This window comes from Copadichromis virginalis, linkage group LG20 (genome assembly GCF_057382275.1).
Source record: "Copadichromis virginalis isolate Kocher_CV1m ecotype Utaka linkage group LG20, C_Virginalis_male_GT1.1, whole genome shotgun sequence".
Classification (NCBI taxonomy): Eukaryota; Metazoa; Chordata; class Actinopteri; order Cichliformes; family Cichlidae; genus Copadichromis; species Copadichromis virginalis.
Window position 1 is genome coordinate 5,874,181 of NC_140637.1, and position 24,678 is coordinate 5,898,858.

Sequence of the window (24,678 nt, forward strand, 5' to 3'; positions counted from 1 at the left end):
TGTTCTGGATGGGACGACATCTTCCACGCATTTCCTGATAAATCCACAGACTGAGTCTGTGTATTCATCAATGTCTCTGGCGGCCACGTGAAACATTTCCCAGTCCGCGTGATCAAAACAGTCCCGCAGCGCAGACTCCGATTGGTCCGTCCAACAGTGCACCGCCCTCCGGGTTGGAGCTTCCTGTTTCAGCTTCTGCCTGTAGGCGGGCAGGAGCAGGATGGAGCAGTGATCTGATTGGCCGAATGGGGCGCGGGGGAGGGCTTTGTACGCATCCCGGAAAGAGGTGTAACAGTGGTCGAGTTGCCGGTTTCCACGTGTGTTGAAAAGGATGTGTTGATGGAGTTTTGGTGAGACTTTCTTCAGGTTTCCCTTATTAAAGTCTCCGGCTGTGATAAACGCTGCCTCTGGGTGTGCGGTTTCCTCGCTGCTGATCGCGCTGTACAGTTCCCTGAGTGCACGGTCAGTGTCGGCTTGTGGGGGAATGTAAACAGCCGTAATAATCACTGCTGTAAATTCCCTCGGTAGCCAGAATGGCCGGCACTTAATCATCAGGTACTCCAGGTCCGGTGAGCAGAAGGATTTGACCGGGTGCACGTTCGCATAATCACACCAGCTGTTGTTGATCATGAAACACACACCACCGCCTCTGCTTTTCCCAGTAAGATCCTGTGACCTGTCCGCGCGGTGCACAGAGTCCGGTACTTTGTCCGATAGCCAGGTTTCTGTGAGGCAGATCACGCAGCAGTCCCGCATCTCTCGCTGGAATGAGATCCGTGCCCGAAGCTCGCACAGCTTGTTCTCCAGAGACTGCATATTAGCCAGTAATAAACTGGGTAACGGTGGTCTGTAAGTGCGCCGTCTCAGTCGAACCAGAACGCCAGATCTTCTCCCTCTGCGTCGGCGTTTGCGGCCTCCAGGGCCAGAGAACAAAGGCGTCTCAGGTGAGATGAATGGGGGGTCTGCAAACGGAGCGTCCGTGTTGCAAAACTTGAACTCCGGAAAGTTATAAGAAAGACCGTCTTTTATGTCCAGTAAGGTTTGTCGGTCGTACACAAGGAGACAAGTGCTGCTCGTGAAAAAATAAAGGAAAAGTAAAATTAAACACAGAAGAAAGCCGTTGCTTGGGGGAGCTCGCGACGAGGCTGCCATACTCGGCGCCATGTTATCATGGATGATGAATAGTAGACGAGGTGGCACAATACCAAATAACCAAATCTGTAATAAATTGGTTTTATTGGGCGTTGAACTGTTTTTTTATGCAGGAGGTACAGCTTAAAGTTTGATTTAGGGCCTTCCGTAGCTACATAACAACCACAAGGGGAGATGCTTTTTTTTCTGTGTGCATCCACTGTTGCTTAATTGAATTCTTATTGGATTATAAATCCCAGAAAGAAAAGGTTAGTCAAATAAAGAACAGGAAATAAAAATTAAACAGCATACGTAAAATTAAGGATGGTCCACTTACAGTTGAATTTTACTTTAAGCTGGGTTTAAATCGGGAAAACTCACTTATTATGTGTTATTATGGATTCCTATGACAGAATTCTTACTCTCTGAATAGCAAATTATTCATATTCACAGCATCATGACTTCAGATTAGTGGACGTATGAAACTTTTACCATATTGAGGACATTTATTCAACAGTGAGTAAGAGTAATTGCGCTTCAATTATAAATTGTGTTTTTAATCAAGGAAGGCTGGTGCTCAGTCCAATCCACTAATTGCTTTATCCCTGAAGGCATCCACTTACCCTCTGAAGTGACGAGGCTGCTGATGAAGCACACATTATCTGTATATGGGTGTAGGCGATGCTCAAACACAGCATGTGTTTTTCATCTGCTGCTTTTTGATTGCGTTCACAGAACTTAGCTTCACATGGATCTTCAATGAGCACCCCTCGTATGTCACCCAGGACACGCGGCGATTTGTGTCCCAGAAGACGGGCAATCTCTACATCGCGAAAGTGGAACCCTCTGATGTGGGGAATTACACCTGTGTAGTCACCAACACGGTCACCAAAAGCAGCGTTGAAGGTCCACCAACACCTCTGGTCCTGCGCGTTGATGGTATGAAAGAAGCTATTTACTAAAAATACACACAGGGACTGTGTTTTGAGACATGTAAAATTGAGAAAGGCTTTTTTGTTTTTTAATTGACTTTCATTAAAACTTGGCAATTTTCACAGCCAAGTCTGAGAGTGTTTTCAGAGTGTTTTGATATTCTCTGATCTGATTGTTGAAAAGATGGAAACACTATTGTCAAAGTCAGATGAATTTATTTTTATACATTCCAGGCACGGCAACCTCTTTGCACTGTGCATTTCATGATGTTATTTTAGAAAGTGGTAAATGAATCTGTTTTTCTCTCTGTAACTGCAGGTGTGATGGGCGAATATGAGCCAAAGATTGAAGTGCAGTTTCCTGAAGTTGTCCCCGTTGCTAAGAGCTCCACTGTCAAACTGGAATGTTTTGCACTTGGAAAGTACGTCCCGCTGTGAATTGTTACGCCACTTTCATAACTACACACTGAGCTGTTTGCTTTGCCATTGTAAGCTGCATGGTAAGAGCAAAAAAAAAATACTCTTCTTGTTTCACAGACTGTAAAGAAAAGAAACACTCACAACTTCATGTTTCATGTTATTTCTACTTAAAAGCACTTTATTGCTAATATTCATTATTCTTTCTCATATATTAAGTGAAGGTAGATCTCAATAATATACCAAAATACTCATTGGCCATTTTTAGTTTTGCAGCTCTAATATTTGAAAGTTGCTTTCAAAGACATTTGTGAAATGCATAAATTTATATAATTGAAATTGTGCAAATTCAATAATTGTAGAAAGATTTTTAAATTCTACACATAATATTTGTACAAGCCTTCTTCATTTTTCTGTCACAAAAAGGTGGCTCCATATCCATATAAGTCAAATAAACAATCAACAACCAATGAATATATTAGCATGGACTGTCACCAGTTTATTATGTTAAACACCAGTGTTGATATATGTTGTTTTTGCGTGTGTGTGTATTTTTGTGGTTTTAGCCCTGTGCCAACAATCAGCTGGAAAAAAGTGGATGGAGCCTCCTTTACCAGGAAGGTGGACATAAATAAAGCCAGTGGAGTTTTAGAAATCCCTTACTTCCAGCAGGAGGATGCCGGGATGTACGAATGTGTGGCAGAGAACAGCAGAGGAAAAAACTCGGTGAAAGGAAAGCTGTCTTATTACGGTGAGCAGGAGCGCGGTTTGCCTGTGTTTGATCTCAAACTTACCTTACTTCACACCTCTCAGAGATTAAAAAAATATCTCATGCCTTCAACCTGTCAGTCTTCTTCCTCATATGTCATGTAGTTTCAGAGACTTTTACCAAATCCTTTACCCACTGATTCATAACCTTATTTAAACCTCTTCAGAGGTTCACTGCTCTGAAGTATGATTGAAAATCTTTCGAACAGGAGTGCGCCATTGGCGTGGAGTGTAACAGAAAGTTTTATATGTTGTCATGCAATCTGTGGTTTTTATTAGAGCCTGTATACAACTGCATCATATAGTGGGATGTGGTAGTAAATTAACCTATTACCAGTAGTACAGTTCAGACAAGCTCCTTATTGAGCCAGCAGGTAAGACGGGGCACACAGATTTATACCACCTTTCAGAGAGGCGTGATTTTTCCTTCACCACACTGGACTTATGGACCATATTCTGAAAAAGCTTTTAGCAGTCCTTGATTAAGTATTTTTATGGTTTTTCTCTCCATTATTTTGCAGTTTATGCATTGATGATATCTGCCCACGAGTCCCAATAGGGATGTGCTTGAGTGAAATCATCAAATCCAGATTTTTCTTTCCTGTGAAGGAGGATGTCTTTGATATGATAATAGGGTTTGTTTTTTTTTTTGCAGGAGCTGTGGGTTAGATGAAATGCTCACAGTACCTGTTGGTAGGCTGAGGACTGAATATGCATTACTCCAAGCAGTAGCATGGCTGACAATGCTTAAAATAAGTAAAATGATCAAGTGTTATGGTCATGTTCTAAACAAGGTAGTGATTTTTCAGCAACTTATAGCTAGAGTGCTGGCCTCTGTGCCTCATCTCAGCTACAGTTGTGGGGAAGTCATGTTTCTCTTTGTAAGATTTAAGTCGTGTCTCATCTCAAAGCCCCACAGATTGACCAGCTGCCAGGTGATAAAAATCAGTAATCTCATTTTAAAGTCCCATAGACAGGGGCTTGTGGGACATCCATCAACTCTGCAGAAGAATAGAAGAATCAATACGGGGATGTGGAGCTAGTGACAACAAAACAGAACGAGCACAGTAACAATAAGGGTCGGCCTCTCTCCTTTCATTCCCCGCTTAATTGTCCTTCTGCAGTTCCAGGGGGTTTTAAGTAATCAGATCATGGTTTACTGCATTCGAATGGGCTCAGTCTCAATCAGATTGACTTTGTGTAGAAGTCACTTGCATGGCTTCTTCCATTCCATTATGTTATCTCAGACAACCTCATTTGTAATGTTGTTAACAGGCTGTCATGCACTCCTGTTTCTATAGTCACACATTTTCAGTACTTTGCACATTTACCATACTAAATGTACTTCCCTCTATCAAAATGATCATTAAAATAACCATTTGATAACAAAATATTATCGGATCTCTACTGAACAGGAAATGCACCCATAGCTACTCATATTGCTTTACAAAGAGTTGTATTCACAGACACAATAGTCCATAAAAGCAGCCATCCTTTCTTCCATATAAAGATTTGTTGTTTGTTTGTCTTTTATGTTATTAAACAGCAGTAACCCCACCCCTATGCTAAGGTTCATAAAATGCGGTACAACTAATTTATATTGATTGTCTTATTAAATAATCACATTTTGATCTGAAATGACACCATTTATAAAACACTGTATTTTAAATGGAAAATGATTGGCTGAAGTTGCTGTACGTGGGTGAGGAGCTCCTTTGCAAAAAAACCTCCTTGGCACTGAATGTGCTATAGGTGCTAATACTTTATGATATTATTATTATTACATTATTAAAGTAGCACACCTAATCAAGCCTGACTGACTCTCATTGACCCTGGCAGGGTGTCATGCATTTGCGTGGGTGCTTCCTGGGGTCCATAAATCTTATATAAGGTGCTGGCTATTTGTGCGGCAGGAAAACCACCATTATGTCTTTAAATTGATATGACAAGTGTCAAAAAGTCACTTGCCTATGTTACCAACTGCACTGCGGAAAGCAAAGAAGCAGAGAGCCATTGTTAGTGTCAGTGGACCCGCATCTTTTTAAACTTCTACACTTTACCGTGGATGGTCTCACCTATTCACTATTGATTTTTCTCTGTGCTAACCTTATAAAGCATTACTTATTTATATATTTTCCATGTCGAGGTCAGCTTCAAGTTAATTAGGAGTACATTTATGATTTGTGCCCTTGAATGCTTTTTAAAGAAGTAATTGCCGTGCTTGGCTAATTCATAGATTTTTTTTTTCAAATTCCGCTGCTTGAGGTAATGCTAAGGCATGTGTTTAGGTATAAAGTGTTAATTTAAAAAAAAATATATATATATATATATATATGTGTGTGTGTGTGTGTGTGTATTTTGACTTTCTAGCTGCACCTCACTTTACTGAAAAGCCTCAGGATGTACAGAAGACCATTGATGAGACTCTGGTGTGGGAATGCAAGGCCAGTGGCAAACCAAAACCCTCGTACCGCTGGCTGAAGAATGGAGAGCCTCTGGACCCCATGGAGGTAAAATGGATTTCTTCCTAAACTGAGATTTCTTACATTGCTGCAAAGACACATAAAAAAGCCAATTCCCTCCTCTGTGCAGCACTGGCCCCCACAAAAAAGCACAACAAAAATAGAAAGAAACAAATGAAAAATAAATTAAAATAATACAAAATGGGTAAAAAAAAAAAAAAAGAAAGAAAAGGATCTTACCTTTGATCACAAAATCAGTCTGAAACAAAGAAGCATCACCTTTTCAGACTGAATTGTCAAATTAACTTTGGCTGAATTGTCAAACACTGAAGATTCTTTGAAACAAGATAATCAAATGATAACTCTACTTTCATGCCAGAAAATCAGTTTAAAATTGTGGTTGTGCAAATCACTTGCTGGCCAAACTCCTCTGCTGTTTCAGGTGGTTGGTTGTAAGACTTTGCAACATAGCAGCAAAAAACAGAACAGTTTAGCTATCCTGCTTTTTTATTTTTTCATCTACACGTTTTAACCACACACATAATAAACATGCACTGTGTGCTTACTTTTCTCCTTAGATTTGGTTCCATAAAAGATGCATTTAATTACCAGCATAAAAACATACTAATTTGTCCTCTCCACCTCTAATCAATACCAAGTAGTACGAAGGTGTGCTTTGAAAACAAGCACATTAAGACTACTGAAAGACTGAAGTATATAGGCTAGTAGTTAAATGGTATTGTTATTGTTAGCAGCATAGCAATATTTCTTTTTCCGTCAACAGCCCTTAACCAGTTCATTGGGTGGAGATGAACGTAATTTAATGTGTAAGATGAAAGATGATAAGATCACAGCAGATTCCTGCAGTAACACGCAGTGCATCTTGGTTAAAGGATGCACTGCGTGTTAATGCGCTGTTTTGCTGGGATTCACTTTGCTTCGAAGCAAATAATGCTTCCAACTCATAGGCTTGTACTTGGCAAGAACATATCAATTTGAAATGCCTCTATTTGCTTGGGACTAAATTTGGCATCAAACGTGTGTGTGTATGTGCCGGAGGTGGGTGTTTGTATGTGTTTTGCAAAGGAGCCAAAGTGATGCCATTTTCTGCCTGTCATCAACTGGGGACTTTGTCGACAATTTAGCGCTCAATCTCACTCTTATCTGCAACTCTCAATTTGATCATTAAGTCTCTCCTCTCTGGGGAGGGTGAGAAATGCCTTATCATCCAAAGTGCATTTCACATTTAGGCAATTTGCCTTGTTTTGTGTTATTGTGCTGCTGGAGTGAGTGTGCTTTCTGCCTAAAAAGACCAGCTCTAGAGAATCACAGTCACCGATTGTGTCAGAATTTGGGCTGGGTGTAATGGGCTCAAAACTGGACAGTTCCTATTTAGTTTGGACATGCTTTTAAAGGGGGGGCTGGTGGGGTTTTGTTGTCTGGAACTGAGATAGGTACCCCAAATATGTGGCACTTTAATTTAAGAGCTTAATGTCAACACACAAGCACCAAGGAAGATTACGTTTTTGCCATTATGACACCAAAGTATTAATCTGCAAAGTCTGTATGAGGAGCAGCTTAAGTCTGAATCTGTAAAAATAGGCAATATTATTTGAAACATTTTATCTCTGAGCCATTTCAAGTTTTATTTAATTTGAAGGCCCACACATGCTTAACCACAGGAAGCCCTTATCATTCCACATGCGCATTTGCAGCATTGATTAGTAAATAACTGTAAAACTTCCTTTGGCAGGTAGCCAAGGTAACATATTCTCTGTACATGTGGCTATATTAATGAGGTGGGGTGTTACCATTTTCAAAATGCCACCGTCAACCGCGGCAACAGTAAATCAATTTCCAAACCCAAAGGTCAGCAGTGTAGAAGGAGAGGGAGCAGGAGGGGAAGGCCAAGGGGGCCATTTGTTATTCCTCATTAGAATGGATCAGTTCTCTCTCCCTCCTCTCTGTCTCAGCATCCTCAGCGCTTTCTTTCTCTTTCTTAAGCTATCTTTCAAGCTTTTTCCTCCCTCTCCACTTCATTTTCCGTCTGTTCCAAGGGAATTAAATGGCGCAGAGGAGAGCTGTCACTTCAAAATGTCACCCCGGCAAAACAAGAACCCACTCATGCTTGTACTTTTTTCACTACACTACCAGCTCCACCTTTTAGTTACATACACGAGAGATGGTTTCTCTGCCTACGACCCTCAAAACCTGCTACGTGCCTTCCGCAGTTCTAATGGTGTAGTTGCATACCTGCGACAGTCTAGCTACTATAGGTGAGCGATAGGATCACTACAAGATACAGAGAAAGCAGCAACAAGGTGCCCATGACTTAACTTTTCAGAGCTCAGTTTGATAAAGTGTTCATATCAGACAGGAGTCAAGCATAATTAAAGATGCTGATAAAGTAGACAATGCCACAATTTGTCTTCAGTGCTAAGGAGATTGTGATAGAGCTACCACTAAGTGTCAGGGTACAGAATAGTGCAGAATGGCACCAACCTGTGCTTTTATGGGTTCATAAGTGCACAGCCCTGGGCTTGTGCACTGTGTAACCTGAAAAGAACCATCTATCATCTATTCAAAATCCTCCCTCTCTTTGTGGTCCTCTCCCTCTCTCTTTATCATTTTCTTTTTTCCTTGAATACACATACATGCACCCAGCCGTAGCCAAATTTATGGGACTGCTTATTTTCCACCTGGAAACTGCTGGATGCATCAACACCCAGGACATCCTCTGGCGGTGGTTTTAGTTGCTAGGTCAGCCATGTCTCTTATCTTGTTACTAGTTGTCAGAAAGAACTCTATTTGAAAGTCCTCTGCGGTGTCACAGACTGACGTTAAGGGACAGTCCTTGTCTTTTCAAGTGCCAGTGCTGTAATGATTCCAGACGACAGACAGACTGACGGCAGGACCCTCTGGACTACTTTGTCAGAGGCATTAAAAGGTCCAGCTACACTCTATGGAAAGATCAAGGGCAAGAACAATGAGTGCTGCCACAATTAAATTGGGGTAACTATAAAACGGGAGAAACAAGAGGTGCCAAACCTTGTAAAGGTCAAACGAGCAGTGGAAAGTGAAGAACTTTGTATCAGTTTTATTACGAAGGTGTTTTTGAAGGTATATGTATTCATTTTAAAACAATTAATAGCATTGTATATCTATATCTATATATATTTATAAACTAGGTCCTGAGTATTTGGTGGAGTAAAAAAAGAGTCAGCAGCAAGTTTGATGTGCTTGATTTTAATTATTGTTCTGTAATGAATATTAATTAAATCTCTCAATATAGCTCTGCCCACTGTAAATCTTTTCAGTCTAGCACTTTTACTGTATCATATACTTATTAAAATACTAATTTTACCGTTAGAGACGTGCTGTCAAGTTCTCCTCGGTTTCAGTAAAACACCAGTTGAAGTGCAGAGTACGTGGAGTACCAGAATACCATCTACAAAGATGGTGGTCCTGATTAGATGCGAACCTTGGAGTGTACTGGGGCATATTTTGCACCTGAGGCAAGAACCTTCAGTTGCTTCCTCGAATATTCTCTAAACTTGTTTGTTGTCTGGCTGTTGAGCAGTTTTCATTTCAGATCATTTTAAGTATTTGATGCATGCATGTGTGTCTTTCTGTCTCCAACAGGACAGAGTTCAGGTGAATAATGGAGTTCTGACAATCAGCAGCTTGAACCTGGCTGACATTGGCATGTTCCAGTGCGTGGCAGAGAACAAGCACGGTCGAATCTTTACCAATGCCGAGCTGAGAGTTGTAGGTAAGACCAAAGATAGAAAGCTGTTCATTTGTCTTAATTAACAAAACAGAATTTAACCCAAGGCTATATCTCTTATACCTGCTAGAATAAAAATGCTAAATACATTTTTCCAGTAACATTCTCCTTTTTTACTCTTTCAGAAAAGTCTTTGCAATACAATAAATATGAGAGACTGAGGAAAAAACACAATTATTTCTGAAGTTCTGTTGCCAGTAGTACTCTAGCTCTGTGCACATGACCTTATTTGATGCTTGTCCATGCCTAGCAAGGCCGAAGTGACTGACATGTTTACTGGACTGAGTGTTTGTGTATACCAGGATAAAACAACTATATGTTGAATAGTTATATATTATGTTATTCAAATATCATCAGGCAGAGTTTTCAGCTAGATCGTCAAGAGGCACATGATAAAATGGCTTGTTTCAGACAGATGATGACCTTAGAGGGTGCACTGATACCAAGCATAACATAAATAAGAACAACTTTTTACTGTCAATTATGCAAATATGCTCATTATGCACAGTTTCCAGAATATTACCAGAAAACCTCCACTTCTTGTGAAGTTCATGGATCACATGCGTTTGTGTTTTTGATGTATGGTTACTTTCGGTAGATGCAGTGTAATTATGGAAGATGAGGCATGTCTCAAAGTACAGCTGCAGTAGCTGACACAATATGCAGTGTATACTGTAGAGTTAGAGTAAAAGGCTTTTGGTTTGGAGAAATTGTCAAAAGGCAGGCACATAATTGGCAACAGGAATTCAGGTCAACAGGTAAAGGTAGTACAAAACAAACAAGATGCTGAAATCGTCTGGGTACGAAGAGCTGAAAAAATATATTCCATATCTTGTCTGGTATACTTACTCATTTGGCTCTGCACATTTGGGCTATTGTTTTGGAAACAGAGTGAATCCTTTTCCTGCAAACTGCATTTTAAGTACTTTGGCGTGTGAGTTTGATGCAATAACATTTGTAAAACTCTCAGGAGCAATGCCATGGCTCGACAGATGAGGTTTAAACGCTTTCTGTTCAGAAACATATCTAACGCTGACAGTCAGCTGAACATAAAGTAACTGCAAGAATGCAGTTGATGATGTAAAGGTCACAGAGCCGCTCGGCTTAAATGTTTGGTGCGAAGGTCTAAAATTACTGTAGCAGTAAAACAGTCACCACACAAGAGCTTGGCCAATAATTGTCAGCGATTACTAATACCTAATGCCAATAACTTGTTGTATTGTCACAGAAAGTTAACTGGATTTGCATATTGCATCAGAAATATAATGAATAATTAATAAATAGTTTCAGTTATAAGACATCTAAATATGTTGGAAACTTGAGTAGGTGGATTTGTTTATAATTAACTATGTTAAGCTTGCCTGGCTAATTAAATTCAATTATTATTATTGCTTTTTCTCTTTTCTCAAGTAGAGAATATGACAGACACTGGTCTACGCGACCTGCTTTTAAGTTACCCATTATAAACAGATTGTACTGAAAGTCCCGAGGTCATATAAACCACCCATGTAAACAGAGAAAACGAGGAAGACAGAAACTCTTGGCTTGCTTTTCACACAGAGTGTCAAGAAATAATTGTGAGGGGGCAATATGTGCATAGGTGCAAGCGTACATTGTTGTATAGTGCTGCATACGCACGTGCACCGGCATATGTTGGCAGGTGCTCAGCCATGTCACTGGCGCCAGGCTGTGTATTCACTTTGAAGAGCTTTCTGCTGAGTAGTTTCGCATACAAAACAGCTCCGGACGACGGCGCCTTAGTAATTAAGGCCTAAAGCAACAGCAGCAAAGCCTCCCTCTTGTTTTACATTCGCTCGTTTTGCTTCAGAGTCCCGCGGTTTTATCTTTAATGCATAATGTCGTCCCAAGGAAATCTGGAAAATCACTTTCTTTTCAAATAAAATGTCCCACGTCTGTTCTCCTGCATTTACGGATGCATTACAGTGGATATGTGTGTGTTGAAAGAAAAGGATGTGAGAGCTGACCTGCCTAATGGATTTAGTGACCTGCGTGTTTTAGGAAGCTCAGGCACTCTAGCTCTTCCACCTTGCTCATCGGTCTCTTTTTCTCCCTTTCCTTTTTTTTACGCCTCTCTTGTCTCCCTCACAGTATTCACATGCCTTTCCACTTTTCTTTTTTGTCCACCAGCAATTGCTCCAGACTTCTCCCAGAACTTGTTGAAGGCCCAAACTTTGGCCCGACAGGGTGGCGACGTTCTAATCGAATGCAAGCCCAGGATGTCTCCTCGAGGCATGATTTCATGGCGGAAGGGAAAGGAAGCCCTGAGAGAGAGCCACAGGTAACAGGTTTCTTTGTGTTGAGCTGTAAGTGTATTGAGTGGGGGATCACTATTGTTTAGCTTTTCTGCTTTACTTGCAGAATGGTTTTTTATCGATGTATTCAATTTTTCCCTACTTGATATTCAAGTGACAAATAGCAAAGAGTAAAATCACAGTGTGACACTATGCAATTTGAATTGCATAGTGTGCTCTCTCCCTGCTTTCTGTGTTTCCTTCCTGAACTCTGTTGTAGTCTTCAGGCTGTGCTCAAAGCTGAGTTTCTGCACTGTTTACTTAAGGTAATTGGGCATTCCTAGACTGCGGCACTTGGATCGATGCACTGATCCATCAGCTCATTAGCTGCATGTAAGGCCTGGAGGGTCATTAGAGCACAAGTTAGACGATGAGCCAGACCACCAGCGAGACACGGAAGGAGTGAATCCCCAAAAGGACGGATCAATTGACGGCTGCTGGACATACATTCTTTTATGATAATGTTGGTGACACAAGGGAAACCAGCTATACAACTTGTTTTATTAAAAGTCAGGTTAAGTACAGATCAATGTGATGCCGCTGTGTGCTGGAGAGCATAAGGCAAAAGGAAAAACAAATGTTAATCAGACAAGAAGGAAAAACAAGTCTTCCCCTTGAGACATAATACTGGCTAAGGTAGAAGTAGGAAGTAAAGTTAGTGACTGATGGAGATTTCTACTGTTTGCTCACACAATGCAGCAAATGGATGCATGCAGACATGCACTTTTCCTCAATAATGTGTTTTTTGGGGCAAATATTTTAGGTGTACTGCTTTAATCTGCCATTGTATGATAGTAAATCACTCGCTCTCTGTTTGACAACATCTGTATGTGTACTGTACTGCTGGTGCACTGAACAGCAGTGCACCAGCAGTAGGTAAAGCTCGCCTGCTGGCAAATCCAGTGATGTAGCAGGGGTTCACATTTCTCTCTTGACATGGGATTAATTGTTCACCTGGCCCAGCAGCTTTTCCACATCTAACCTCTGGGATACCCACTGACACTGCAGTGGGGGGTGCCGGAGGTTTTGTCATGTCTCGGCTCTCTGCTGCAAGAGTGTAGGTTTGGAAATCATGGGGTTCGATTTCTTCACTTCAGAGAAATATTTTATTTGCAGCAGCAAATGGTTGCAAATGGCTGATAAATATTGGGACCAGCTTGCAGATTTATCACCCTCTTAAGTATTGAAGGAAATTGCATCCATATTGCATTATCAATTGTACCTATAAAGGCCAGATTTGCCCTGTGGGATTTAACGTTAGAGCCTTGCCCTGAAGTGGGAAAGATGCATGCAAGACGTTAGGTTCTGACATTATTGCAACATCTCTTGCAAGCCTATTCCCTTGTTCCTGGCTCATTAGCATTTACTTTGCTCCACATCGAAATGGGGGCTGTTACCAATGCTATTACAGCAGTGGCACAACACTAATCCATCCCACTGGCTCAACTAAAGTACCCATAATTCCTTCTAATCTTCCAGGGATAATGTTTTCAAGGATCTGGAGTAGGAGAAAACAAATCAACTAAGAACAATGCGGGATCTGATTAATGAAATCATGCAGGGGTGATACCTACTCCAGCTCGCGTTCCTAGTATTCACAGTATAACGAAATAATTTTATAACAGGGTTTCTGTGCACTTATGTGGAGAACTTTGAGGTCAACGATAAAGTGCTTACCTTAATTTAATTTCAGCGCTGACCACTGCCAGCTATTGCAAAACGGATATAGGAAATAGCTCTCAGGAATATTACCTTTAGATTGAACCACGGTGCTTAAGATCGTTATGCTAAACGGTAGTATATGTATCACTTTATCATGTAATGGCAATCAATTTATAATCCTAGTACTCAAAGAGCTTTCCAGCTGTGTTTCCAGAATGTGCTTCACTTGTGAGTGACACAAGTAGTACCCAAGTATACTGCAAGTTCGTAGTAATACGCTGAGTTAATTATGCAGCGCTTTTTAAGTTGGCTAAAGTAATGTTTTTCATTTACAGCCTCTTGATTTTTGTTGCACCATGGAGAAACAGTGCAGGCTTTTAGATCACAGCCAGAAGCTCACTTTAACACCAGCAAGAAAGGTTGAAGTAAAGTGTCTGTTTACTATATCACACTGCTCAAGCTTTTATTTGCCCCACAAATTTCCCCAGTGCCTTAATTGCTCCAGGGCAACCTTTTAAAGGAAGGGGAACCAAGCAAAAGCATTTCAGGCTGATAATTCTCCTTACATCTTTATCCCACACCTTTACTTTGTAGCTTTGGTGAAGACGAGGCCTGACATTGTCTGCTGCACTGTTTAATGGCAAGTGTTATCCGTGTGACATCTCATATCCATAACTCTTTGTTATAGCCCATTACAAAGGAAAGCCCTCAGTTCAGTTTGGAGAGTACACCCCCAGCTCCGTGGGGAATGGGCACCGTTGAAGGGGCTAATGTATTTTAACTCCTTCAGCCTTTGATGCGACACAGGTCATTTTAAAACATTTTAACGGATCCACGTTGCCTTAAAGGGACCTTTTAAAAATCAGCGTTTAAGCTCCCGTTTCATACCAGTTATTTCTGAAAACCTGGCCTCTAACCGTTACTGTCATGGTCCTGGGTCGGTGACCCAGCGCTTTTAGTTATCATTTTCTAGTTTATGATGATGATGATTATTATTGTTTGAGTTCTGTGTGTTATATTTGGTCTGCCTTTGAGTCTGTCTCTGTCTATGGTGTCACCCCATCTGTTTGTGAATCTGTCTGGTTAGGTCAATGTCTTGTCTGGTTCCATGTGTCTGAGTTTCCTGTTTTATTGTGAAGGTTTGTGTCATATGTGAGTGTGCTCAGTTTACGTTTCCCCTGTCTCGTCAGCTGTGATTTCTCCCAGGTGTGTTCCCCTCCTGTCTCTCATCCCTTGATTCTGCCGTCTGTGTATTTAAGCCCTGTGTTTTTCTGTGTCAGTGTCGCGTCGTACCCTCAACTAGCTGTGTGTTCTGCTTCTATGTTCCTAGTGTTTGGTCTCCTGCTCCAGTTTAGTGTTTCTTTCCAGTGTTTCAGTCCTTGGTTCCGCTGTTCTGACTTTTGGTTTTCTTTTGGTGAGTTTAGTTGTACGAGGTTTTTCCCAGCAATAAAGCTGCGCCTTAAGTTTCACTTCCGTGTCTGAGTTCTGCATTTTGGGTCCACCACTCCTGCTTGCCTGCCACACAGCGATTCATGACAGTTACTCCATAATGTGCAGTTCAGTTGATGATGTGGGAGCTTCTAGTGTGGGTTTGCAGGGCAAGACATTTATTGACAGGATAATTGATTTGTAAGGATACAAATATGGTCAGAAGATTGTTGAAAGGCAGTATCAAAAATTGTTGGGAGATAATTTAATCAAATTGTCATGACCTTTCCGACCGAAGAAATAAACCGAAGACAGATTTTCCACTGCGGTTCGGCTTTGTAAAAGAGATGACGCCGAAGGATTTTCTCCTTTGCATCCATCAAAAATGTCAATAACGCATTTTGCCTTCGAGCGCTGAGTGTTTGTTCGGCATTGTAGTCTCTTCCTTTGACAAATTAGTTTTCAACGCAGAACTCATGACACATGGCAATAATCATGTCTTCCGTTTTGTCAGTTAAACCATCTCATCCCAATCTAAGTGTAACATCTGTTTCACATTAGGAAATTTTAATTTGTGCTCATGAGGCTTAATGAGTTTGTAATAACTTTGACAACACCCGAACAAATTAGTTCAACCAGCAGTGGCTGTTTTTTTTACAGTTTGCTATTTTATTGAAGACTGCAGGGACTTTTTCTATATAGCTTCCCCTCTGGGATGATCAGGGCTGGTGGAGACAGTGTGGACATTTCAGCAAGTCACATTCAGAGTGACAACTGAGAGATAGCTTTTTGTAACAAGTAGTTTGTCATGCTTCTGTGCTTAATTTCCTTCTCTCTACAAAGTACAACAGATAATGAGCGACAATTATAAATAAATAATGTATTTTCATTATTTTCTGTGGAAATCAAGATAAGTAAAAAACAGCAGATATCCTCTTTCTCTAATCATGGCAAGCTAAGTGTCTTGAGTAAGCAAGGCATGTGATAAATTACATCTAGTAATTAAAGGAAAATCAGAGATGGTAGTGGAAATGTGTTTTTTAAAACTCAGCAGAAAGGTTAGATGCTAACTGTAGGTGCTTTGCGACATATCAAACCAATCTCGTGTGAGTGATATATGATAATGCCATGATGAAATATGGGTTTTGAAATGAATGGTTGTGTTGCCCTGCATGCTGAACACATGAATAAATCCTTTTAGCTTTTAATCTGAGCATTTGTTCTCCAGCTTGTGGCCAATTTTTTCTTTTTTTTTCACCAAGGCAAAAGGGTGCATTTTTGGCATCACATTAAATAGAATTAATCAAACCCTTTTATTTCATTATTTTGTACCTCAATCACTTGCGCGGCCGTACTTTTCTAAAGTGTTTGGTTGCATAAGGCGTTAGTGGATCTCAACAAACAAGTTTCCCACTTACATGGTTTTTTTCTCCCTCTTTTATCCTCCGTCCTTGACTACATTCAAACACACCGTAATGTGGCAAGATGAATTTCGTTAAGCCTATTTTGTAACATGTTATTTGTGCCCACATTTTCAGTGCATATTCAAGGCCTTGCTGACACCGACATGCTTTTAAGACCTGTTTTCGAGTGTTTTTAGTGCTGCTGGAGTGAGCGGCAGCATTTTTGTGCTTTCCTTTTTTCCCCATTTCTCAGCTTTCCATGCTTGTTATATGCCAATAAGAGCAGAGAAAATATTTCTTGATTTCTTTGATTTCTGTTTACAGTTGGTTGGTTTATAGTCAAAAATTAAAAGCATCTACTACTACCAAAACAGCAAATAGCCACCCCACAATAACAGCGACAGGTCGTGCAGGCACTGTTAATGCTAGGTTCCTGCTTATGTAAAAGCACTGAAAGGCTAACAAATTAATCAGATAATGAACTTGATGTTTTTATGCATTTCAAATATACAGCATGTAAAAATGTGTAATTAACTTTTGTTTTACCCTTTACAGAGTTATGGTGTTGGATAATGGAAGCCTGCGGATCTCCAATGTTAGTAAATCGGATGCTGGAATGTACACATGTGTAGCCAGAAACCAGTTTGGAGTAGCGAGTAGTGCTGGCAGCCTTTTGGTAAAAGGTAAATAATTGTTCCCTATGCCTAAGCACACGAACAGTGTCTATGTCCCCCCCCAACAAGTATTTCATTAATGAGTTTGTTAGCTTTTGTTTGTTGAACCTGTTTGTATTTGTATTTTCTTCAGTTTTTTCCATCTAGCCTTTGCACTAAAGTAAAGCATTTACTTTATGGAAAAACCTCAAGCGAATAGACGTCTGCTTTAAAGCTGTGAGACACAGTGTTACTCTTTAGATGAGCACTGAGCATCACTGCAAAGCTGAGGACCAAACAGCAAGGCAGAATTCCTGGTGAACTGTATACAGTCCAATTAGCTGATTGACGGTGGCTGGAGGAATTGGAACATGAGGCCCATTGAATTCTTGCACCATTATGTTTAATTCATACTTTTTTTGCAGAGTGGCACGTAGCCATGTTTAGTTTGTTGAAGATTCCTTTCCCTTTATTTCGGGCACTTTTGCCGAGCAAGGAATTTTCTGGGTCTTTCTAAAAAGCAGAGTCAACAACACTGCTCTATTAAAATGCCTTTTGGTGATTCCTCTTCACAAGTACTTTAAATTGCAAATTGCTTTGCAAAGAAGCCCAATTTTGCTGTCTTTTTCCCCCCACAGCCTCTTTACACATAGCAATGAATGCAGTATATATATGTGTGTGTATGTGTGTGTGTGTGCATGTGTGTGCCTGTATGTGTTTTCTGTCTGTGAAAGAAATTTTATTCACAAAAAATGCAGATTTATGATATTAATCAGTAATTATTCTATAGTAATGCTTAATTAGTTAATTAATATATGTCCAGATAATTTGTTTTGTGTTTTGGTTTGGTCATTTTTAGGGGTTTTTTTTGACAACCAATGAAAATACATGAAATGGCAATTTTATAGATCCTCTGCTATATTTAAAATCTCGGTGTATTCAGTTATGGAAAGCAGAACATGCTCCAGTTCCTTACATTTGTTATTTCTGAAACATTCAATTAGTACAAAGTTGGAATCATTTTTATTTTTATAAAAAAAGAGTCTCTCCTTCTCTGCTTTACAGAGGTTCATGCTGAGCTTCAGTTCATTGTTTGGCTGTCAGTCAATCCACTAATCACTCTGCATTACCTTCCCAGCACCAAGCAGCTGAAAAACACTGTTAGTTACCAGTTAAGGATCCAGTCCTGATGACTGAAAATGAATCCTGGACTTTATCATCTGCCCACAAATACAACTGCGCATTAATAAATCTTTGTGTGTAATTGCTGGATGGGTAAACAAGCAGCCTAATTAATTTGCCATATCAATATGAAAGGTGTTCCATCTGTGTGTGCTTTCTATCCTCCTGTCTCCTTAATTGCAGATAATTGGCTTTCACTTGGCTGCTCAGTGGTAAATCATTCCTAAGATTTTACCAGGAGCTGATGGCTGATGTTCCACTTCTGGGTTATTTTGACTCTATTGAGCCTCAGTCGTGCTGTTTAGGCTTCAGCACCTCATAATGTTGATATTCAGACGGATCTCTGTATTTCCTATGCTAATTCGAGCCGAGACGTTGAATTAATTTCTAAACTTATCAACCTTCCTCATGAGCGTTTGAGAATATACTGATTTTCGATACGTTTACACACTCTCGATTACCATGTGCAGAGCACACCGATGGAAACGAGGCGGCCGGTTTATGATTTTCCTTCCATTTGTAACAGGAAATAAACGTGACACTTCGGAAATCGGAAGCAGAAAGTTTTGCTTCACCTATTTTGCATCGAGAGCCAAGCTTTCCCAAGAATCACCTGGAATATACTTTCATGACCATTCGGTTCTCCTAAGGGGGTGAAGATAAACAAACAGCCTTGTTTTGACAGAGAGAATATAGACCTTTACTCCTCCTGACATGCTGCACTGGCTTGCCTGTCCATTAGATGCTTATGACATGAATGCATAATTCACATTCAGCCTGGTTTATGGTCCTCTCTACACCGCACTGAACCACACTCTGAACTGCACCACAATCCCTGCCGCTGAATGAGACGGCAAGCTGAGACGACCAAAGATTATGTTGATGCGCATCACACCGGGGATGAAATAGGATGGCTTTTTGTCTCACATAAACAGAGCTAAATTGCAGACTCAGAGCTGACCTGCCATAATGGTGTTTGAGTTTTCTTTGCACTTGTTTATTTTACTTCTTCTCTGTTGGTTATTGATATTTAAGACCATGGTCCTGTTTTTGACACAGGGATCTAAATTATTTGAAGTATAAATACATCAAATAGGAAGGAGGTATAGGGAAACTAGCAGGTATACATGGAATGGTAAACTGGTTCTCTGTGTTTACAGACGCAACTGTGATTACAAGTCCAGCAGGTCATCTGGATGTGACTGTAGGTGAGAGCATTGTCCTGCCCTGTCAGGTATCGCACGACCCAACTCTTGACCTCAAGTTCACCTGGTTTTTCAACGAGCAGCTCATTCACTTTGGAAGCCACGGAGCTTATTTTGAAAAAGTTGGTGGGGTAAGTACAACTCCGGGTCTGAAGGGAGGTCCAGGCTGTGGCTGGAGGGTAGAAAATGATGGAAGCACGAGCTATCGGCTAGAGGCTGAACACGAACATCCCCTTTAGATCACAATCATAATGTGAGCTTCAGAAGCCACGCACACATATACACACAATTATCTGATTTGAGTTGTTTAAATGATGTTTGACGTTCATTACAGAAGCACTACAAAACAGATGAAGCACAGATTTCCTGCCTAGATGTTTTAAACTCTTCTGAGATGTAAAACAAGTACTTTTATGTCATCCCCTTCTTTTTATGTTTTCTTTTGACAGCAGTGACTTTGTAAAACTAAAATCAAAAGCATACCATCAGAGGGGGAGTTTAAAGAAAGGCCACTTGGGAAGCATTTCACTCTCTATATAAGAACAACATTCTCTACATACTAATTTTTTTATTACAGATGAAAAGCTACAGATAATTGAACCTGGAAATATTTGGACATTGACACGGTTTGGGTCATTTTAGGTCTGTGGTGAAATAAAAAAGATTTAACTGAAGTGAGCACAGACTTTTAGCTTTTATTCAGAAATATCAGTGAAATGTTTAGGTTCAAAATTAATTCAGCTGTGCTTATCTTCTGTTGCATCTTATTGTAAGCATGCGTCACACTGCTTCCACTGTGTTTCACATAGTATCATGTGTGTTTTGGAGTCTTCTCCATACTTTGTTCATCTGTTCATAAGATTACCTTGAGAGAGCATCTTTGTAATGTTATGGGTTTACAGCAAGCCTTTTCAATTCTAGTACTACCTTTTACCTGGTGAACGGAATAATGAAGGAGTCGTTAACATTTCCAGCTTCTGAGTTGTACAAATGTGTTTGCTTCCTTGAAAAAAAAGTTAGACGCATATTGAAGAATCTTTCCTCCAAATTCAATATGACTAATCTGAAATTTAAGACAAAAATATTTACGTTTAGCCATATTCAGCTAGCTAAATTTAGTTGTGGTGGTGTCCAAGTCTACGTATATCCACCTGACTGTGTATAGAGTAATGTGGGAACAGGGAAGTAGTTTGTGATCCATTAAAAGTAACACATTTTTTAGCAACTGTATTCCAGCTTCAGCTTTCACATTTATGATGAATCATGCAGCCTTGATTGTTTTTTTGTGTCTTTTTAATTATTATAACAGAACAGGAGGACGCTATTTTGCTTGTTCTGCTTGTTAATAACACCTCCTACATTGACAAAAGCAGCAACCAAGAAACTCATAATGCATTGCTCAGCCATGTGCTACGTGTGATCATCATCTTTTAATAAGGAAAAGCAATTATAAGGCCCGGGCTTCTTGTTTTTCTATTTCGTTTTTTGCTTTTGTTTGTTTGTTTGTTTATTTGTTTTTGGCATGATCATAAACGACAAGAAACTTTGCGGTTCAATATAGCAAACAAATCAGACTCTTGCATACACCGAATATGCTGACATGTTGTGAATAGTCACGTTACTAACTTACCTCATGTGTTTTGCATAAATGTGACTTTGTGGATATGCTTTATTTATTTATTAATTTTTTTGCAAAGCTGTCTGCCTTTTAATATTCATTGAGTCCTCCGTGAACTCGAAGAGAGTGAAGCCTCCACATAGAATAAAAGCTAGTCGTGACCTTATCCGTAAAATAAAAGCTTTACAACTGTAGATACTTTAAGATCCAAGTGCTGTTCCACTATGTTTGAATTTCAGTATTTGATTTCTACTTTCTGATGCCCTCGCTGACATTTTTTCAGCAAAGCTCAGAGTGAACTGAAAAATGTCAACTGCAAGTCGCTGAATGAGTTAACTGTAAAGTTTTATGTCACACTGTGAGTTTTGTTAACTTGCCAACATTTTACAGCTCAAAGAAAAGCTGTGCTACTTGCGTCTTATAAAGGCAATCGCTTTAAATGAATGGATGTTACTGATAAATTGTGTCACTCATGGAAAAAAGAAAAAGAAATGTTAGCTAAAATGAAAAAAAAAACATCAGACATCACCCTGTTGTGGGGTTTGACACAGTTTTTATTAATATCTGTAGATTTCAACCTGCAGAACCTCTGAAACAGCTTTTATAAAATCAGTTCATGATTTCCAGATTCCCTTGTAAACCTCTCTGACTTTTAAGGTGCATATTATTCTTTCTATTGACACAAAGTTACGGCCAGACTGAATTTTTCTGATTTTGAATCAAACACAAATTGAAGTGCAGATATTCAGTTTTAATTCAAGGGGTTTATTAAAAGGTAAACATTTAATATGCAGTTTAGCGTTTCTGACGATCAAAAGTAACTGGACCATTGATTGTTCCTTTGATTGATGACAAGCAGATAAAAGGTCTGCTGGCTCAAAATATTGTATTTGCACTTGGTCCTTCCAATATGAGGTCCAATTAGAAGCCAGTGCAAGTGAAGGAGGACTCAATGGGCTGAAACAAACAAACAAAAGTAAAAAAAATAAATAACCTAAATAAATTTAAAAGGAGTAAAAACTTTAAATGTGGCACATTCATGAAAATAATAAATGCACTGGGAAGAAAACATCTAAAATCTCTGCAAATAGATAATGACCCATATTTCCCAATGACTAAGCTGGTCACCTCAACACAATAGATCACGCAGAAAACAAAACTGAAGGCAGAGAGAACCACGAGCATTGGCTGTGGTAACAGTATTTTATGTATGTCACGCTGTGAAACAGCTTGCGAGTCAATTGTCCAGTCTCTGAAGGTCAGGGACAATTTATGAAAATGGTAGTAATTCAAAAACAAACAGTCAATACAATAGTTTCATTAAATGTCTTAGATTAAACTACACAGGCCTTAAGGACACTTTGAAGGTGATAGGTTTGTAGCTTGTACCTATCTGCTGGAACGTTGAAGACAATATAATTACACACAAGCAAAACACAAGTAGGCAAGCTTCTTCATGTTACTCGTGCACGGGAGAGAACCGGACAACCGCTTGACTCCAGTTGGTCTCGTCCGTCCCTTCCATACCACTGTCCTTTTATTGAGGTTACATGAATATGCATAGGTTCATTAACATATGACGTCCACATACACACAAAGAGTACCTTGCCTGTGTATGTGGGTGTGTGTATGTGTGTGTATGTGGGCGTGTGTGTGTGTGTACTGCTGATCAAAGGGTCATAAAAGCACACAAGCAAACATCCTTGGTCAGGAAGAGGGTAGACTAGACCCCCCCGGTAAGGAAGTCCAGCAGGTCATCTAAACAGAAAAGCACTCAGACTAGAACAGACATAGCTACGTTAATCCCACCATAAATCAGCAAGGGAAGATACGATCTCTCCTCTCTTCATGCTACACAGAGTTGTTACAGACCTCTTAGGATGAGACATTCTTTCAATCTACAAATGATTATATACTTCTAAGCATATGTGAGTAAATGTTTCTAAGCATAAATGACAATCAACAATACAAACTCTAACAGAAGGTTTGATTTAAGAACCACTGTGGGGGTATATAGAGGTTAAAAAAAGCAGAGTTATTGTCCAAATACTTATGGACCTAAATGGAAATGAATGCTCCTAGCTGCAGCTTTCACAGCCATTTCAGGCACAAAATAAGACCTCCTCCTGGTGTAGCTCTGAATATCTGAGCCTGTGCTTCCATTTCTGTTGCTGGAACAAATACTTTTTAAAAAAAATAATTATTAAATCAAATAGAAGTGAAAACCTGCTGAGACATGATTAGTAATCAAACCTCGGACTACAAGCAAAACCAGAAATCTTGCTTTGTATTTATCTTTTGTATCCATGACTACACTTTTTATGAGTTTTTCTAGCAGTCTCACTTGATATTGCAAGCAAGGTTATCTCACAATAACATTTTGCATACTGAGAGATCTGTGGCCTAATATATTCTTGCCTATGTTATTTTAATAATGGGTATCAAAGAGTGGATGACTTGGAGCAACTGAATTTTTATCTCTTTAAAATGTCCCTGATTATACATCAAAGTAGTTACCAAGTATCATCCTGTTTCACAGTTCCCTACTTTCACAGATAAGACATCAACTTAACATTAGCTCCAACTTTAAGCTCCAACTTTAAAGTTCAAAGCATTTGGCATTGAATGGTTGTCTGCAGAGTAAATGGAATCAGAGAGAATAAAAGGGACGAAGCTGAAAGAAGCTTTTTAATACCTCACAAAGACCTGTGCTCATAAATGATGAAATTATGAAAAGCAGCACTCAGTCATTTGGTGTGTCCCTGGATTCATGTTGTACCTTTTTCCTTCATAATGCAAGGAACTGCCAAAATAAATCACGACAAGCTCTTTTCCTTGATTTTGCAACTTTATAACACAAGATTCTGTGTTATTCCCTTTTTTGTTTTGTTTCTCCCCTGACATCTGGACCAGCAGCGATCGGATGGTGACATTATGATCCGGAATATTCAACTGAGGCATGCTGGGAAGTATACCTGTGCTGTTCAGACCAAGGTGGACAGTATTTCTATTGCCACTGATGTGGTTGTGAGAGGTAAGGGAAAAAAGCAGAAGATCAAACCCAGATATGTTTATTTAATAACTTTTTTCTTTCAGAATTTCCAAACCTGAACCAGGGCATGCAATGCCCTTATCATTGTTATTGTCTAACATTTAAACAATGTGCGTATGGACTTATGTAGTAGTATTGTGTTAGATCCAAAGTACAAAGTCGTTGTATTTTCTTGTATTCTTGCATACTTCCCAGTAATGATTTTGTCTGAACTATTGAGAAAAGTGAACCTCTTTTGGTCGTGTTTGCAGCGAGAGTCTGGGGCTGCTCAGGCCAAAGCTAAAGCGTCACATTTAGATAAATGGAGCTCGTTCATCAGTTCTCCCTCTTACCGCTGCTGAGACAGACCAGCTCTGATTACGATCGCAGCTTTGGGATAACACAGCTGGCTCTGTGACTGTGGCAGCAGCCGTGGATGTGCTTTGGTTATTATTTTGGCTGTGACACATTATGGTTTTTTTTAATGGGGCCAACAGTGACAGTTTAGTAGTTAATTGTAGCAGCTGGACATATTCATATAGTGCCACCATAGACTGAACCACAGCAGCAGCCGAGGTCTGAAGAAAAACCGCATGCATCCACGGCTTCACCTGTCACAGCCAGGCGGAGCAGCTGCAGCTGTGCTCTTAACTGGGGCTATACTGTGGAAGATCGGCCTCTTAAAAT

At 39.9% G+C, this 24,678-nt stretch overlaps 1 protein-coding gene across 2 annotated transcripts in view; it reads left to right on the plus strand.

Moving 5' to 3' along the window:
* The window catches only part of cntn3a.1 (contactin 3a, tandem duplicate 1), an 87,214-nt gene that overhangs the window by 53,241 nt on the left and 9,295 nt on the right, over nt 1-24,678 (plus strand). The window contains exons 6-14 of one of the 2 annotated variants that reach the window (XM_085442773.1): nt 1,867-2,070; nt 2,383-2,485; nt 3,047-3,231; nt 5,619-5,758; nt 9,353-9,482; nt 11,646-11,796; nt 16,858-16,985; nt 19,298-19,473; nt 23,874-23,994. In XM_085442773.1, coding sequence (XP_085298899.1) covers nt 1,867-2,070; nt 2,383-2,485; nt 3,047-3,231; nt 5,619-5,758; nt 9,353-9,482; nt 11,646-11,796; nt 16,858-16,985; nt 19,298-19,473; nt 23,874-23,994 — 1,338 coding nt within the window. The remainder of the gene's footprint in view (nt 1-1,866; nt 2,071-2,382; nt 2,486-3,046; nt 3,232-5,618; nt 5,759-9,352; nt 9,483-11,645; nt 11,797-16,857; nt 16,986-19,297; nt 19,474-23,873; nt 23,995-24,678) is intronic. The other variant, XM_085442774.1, reaches the window with a different exon arrangement.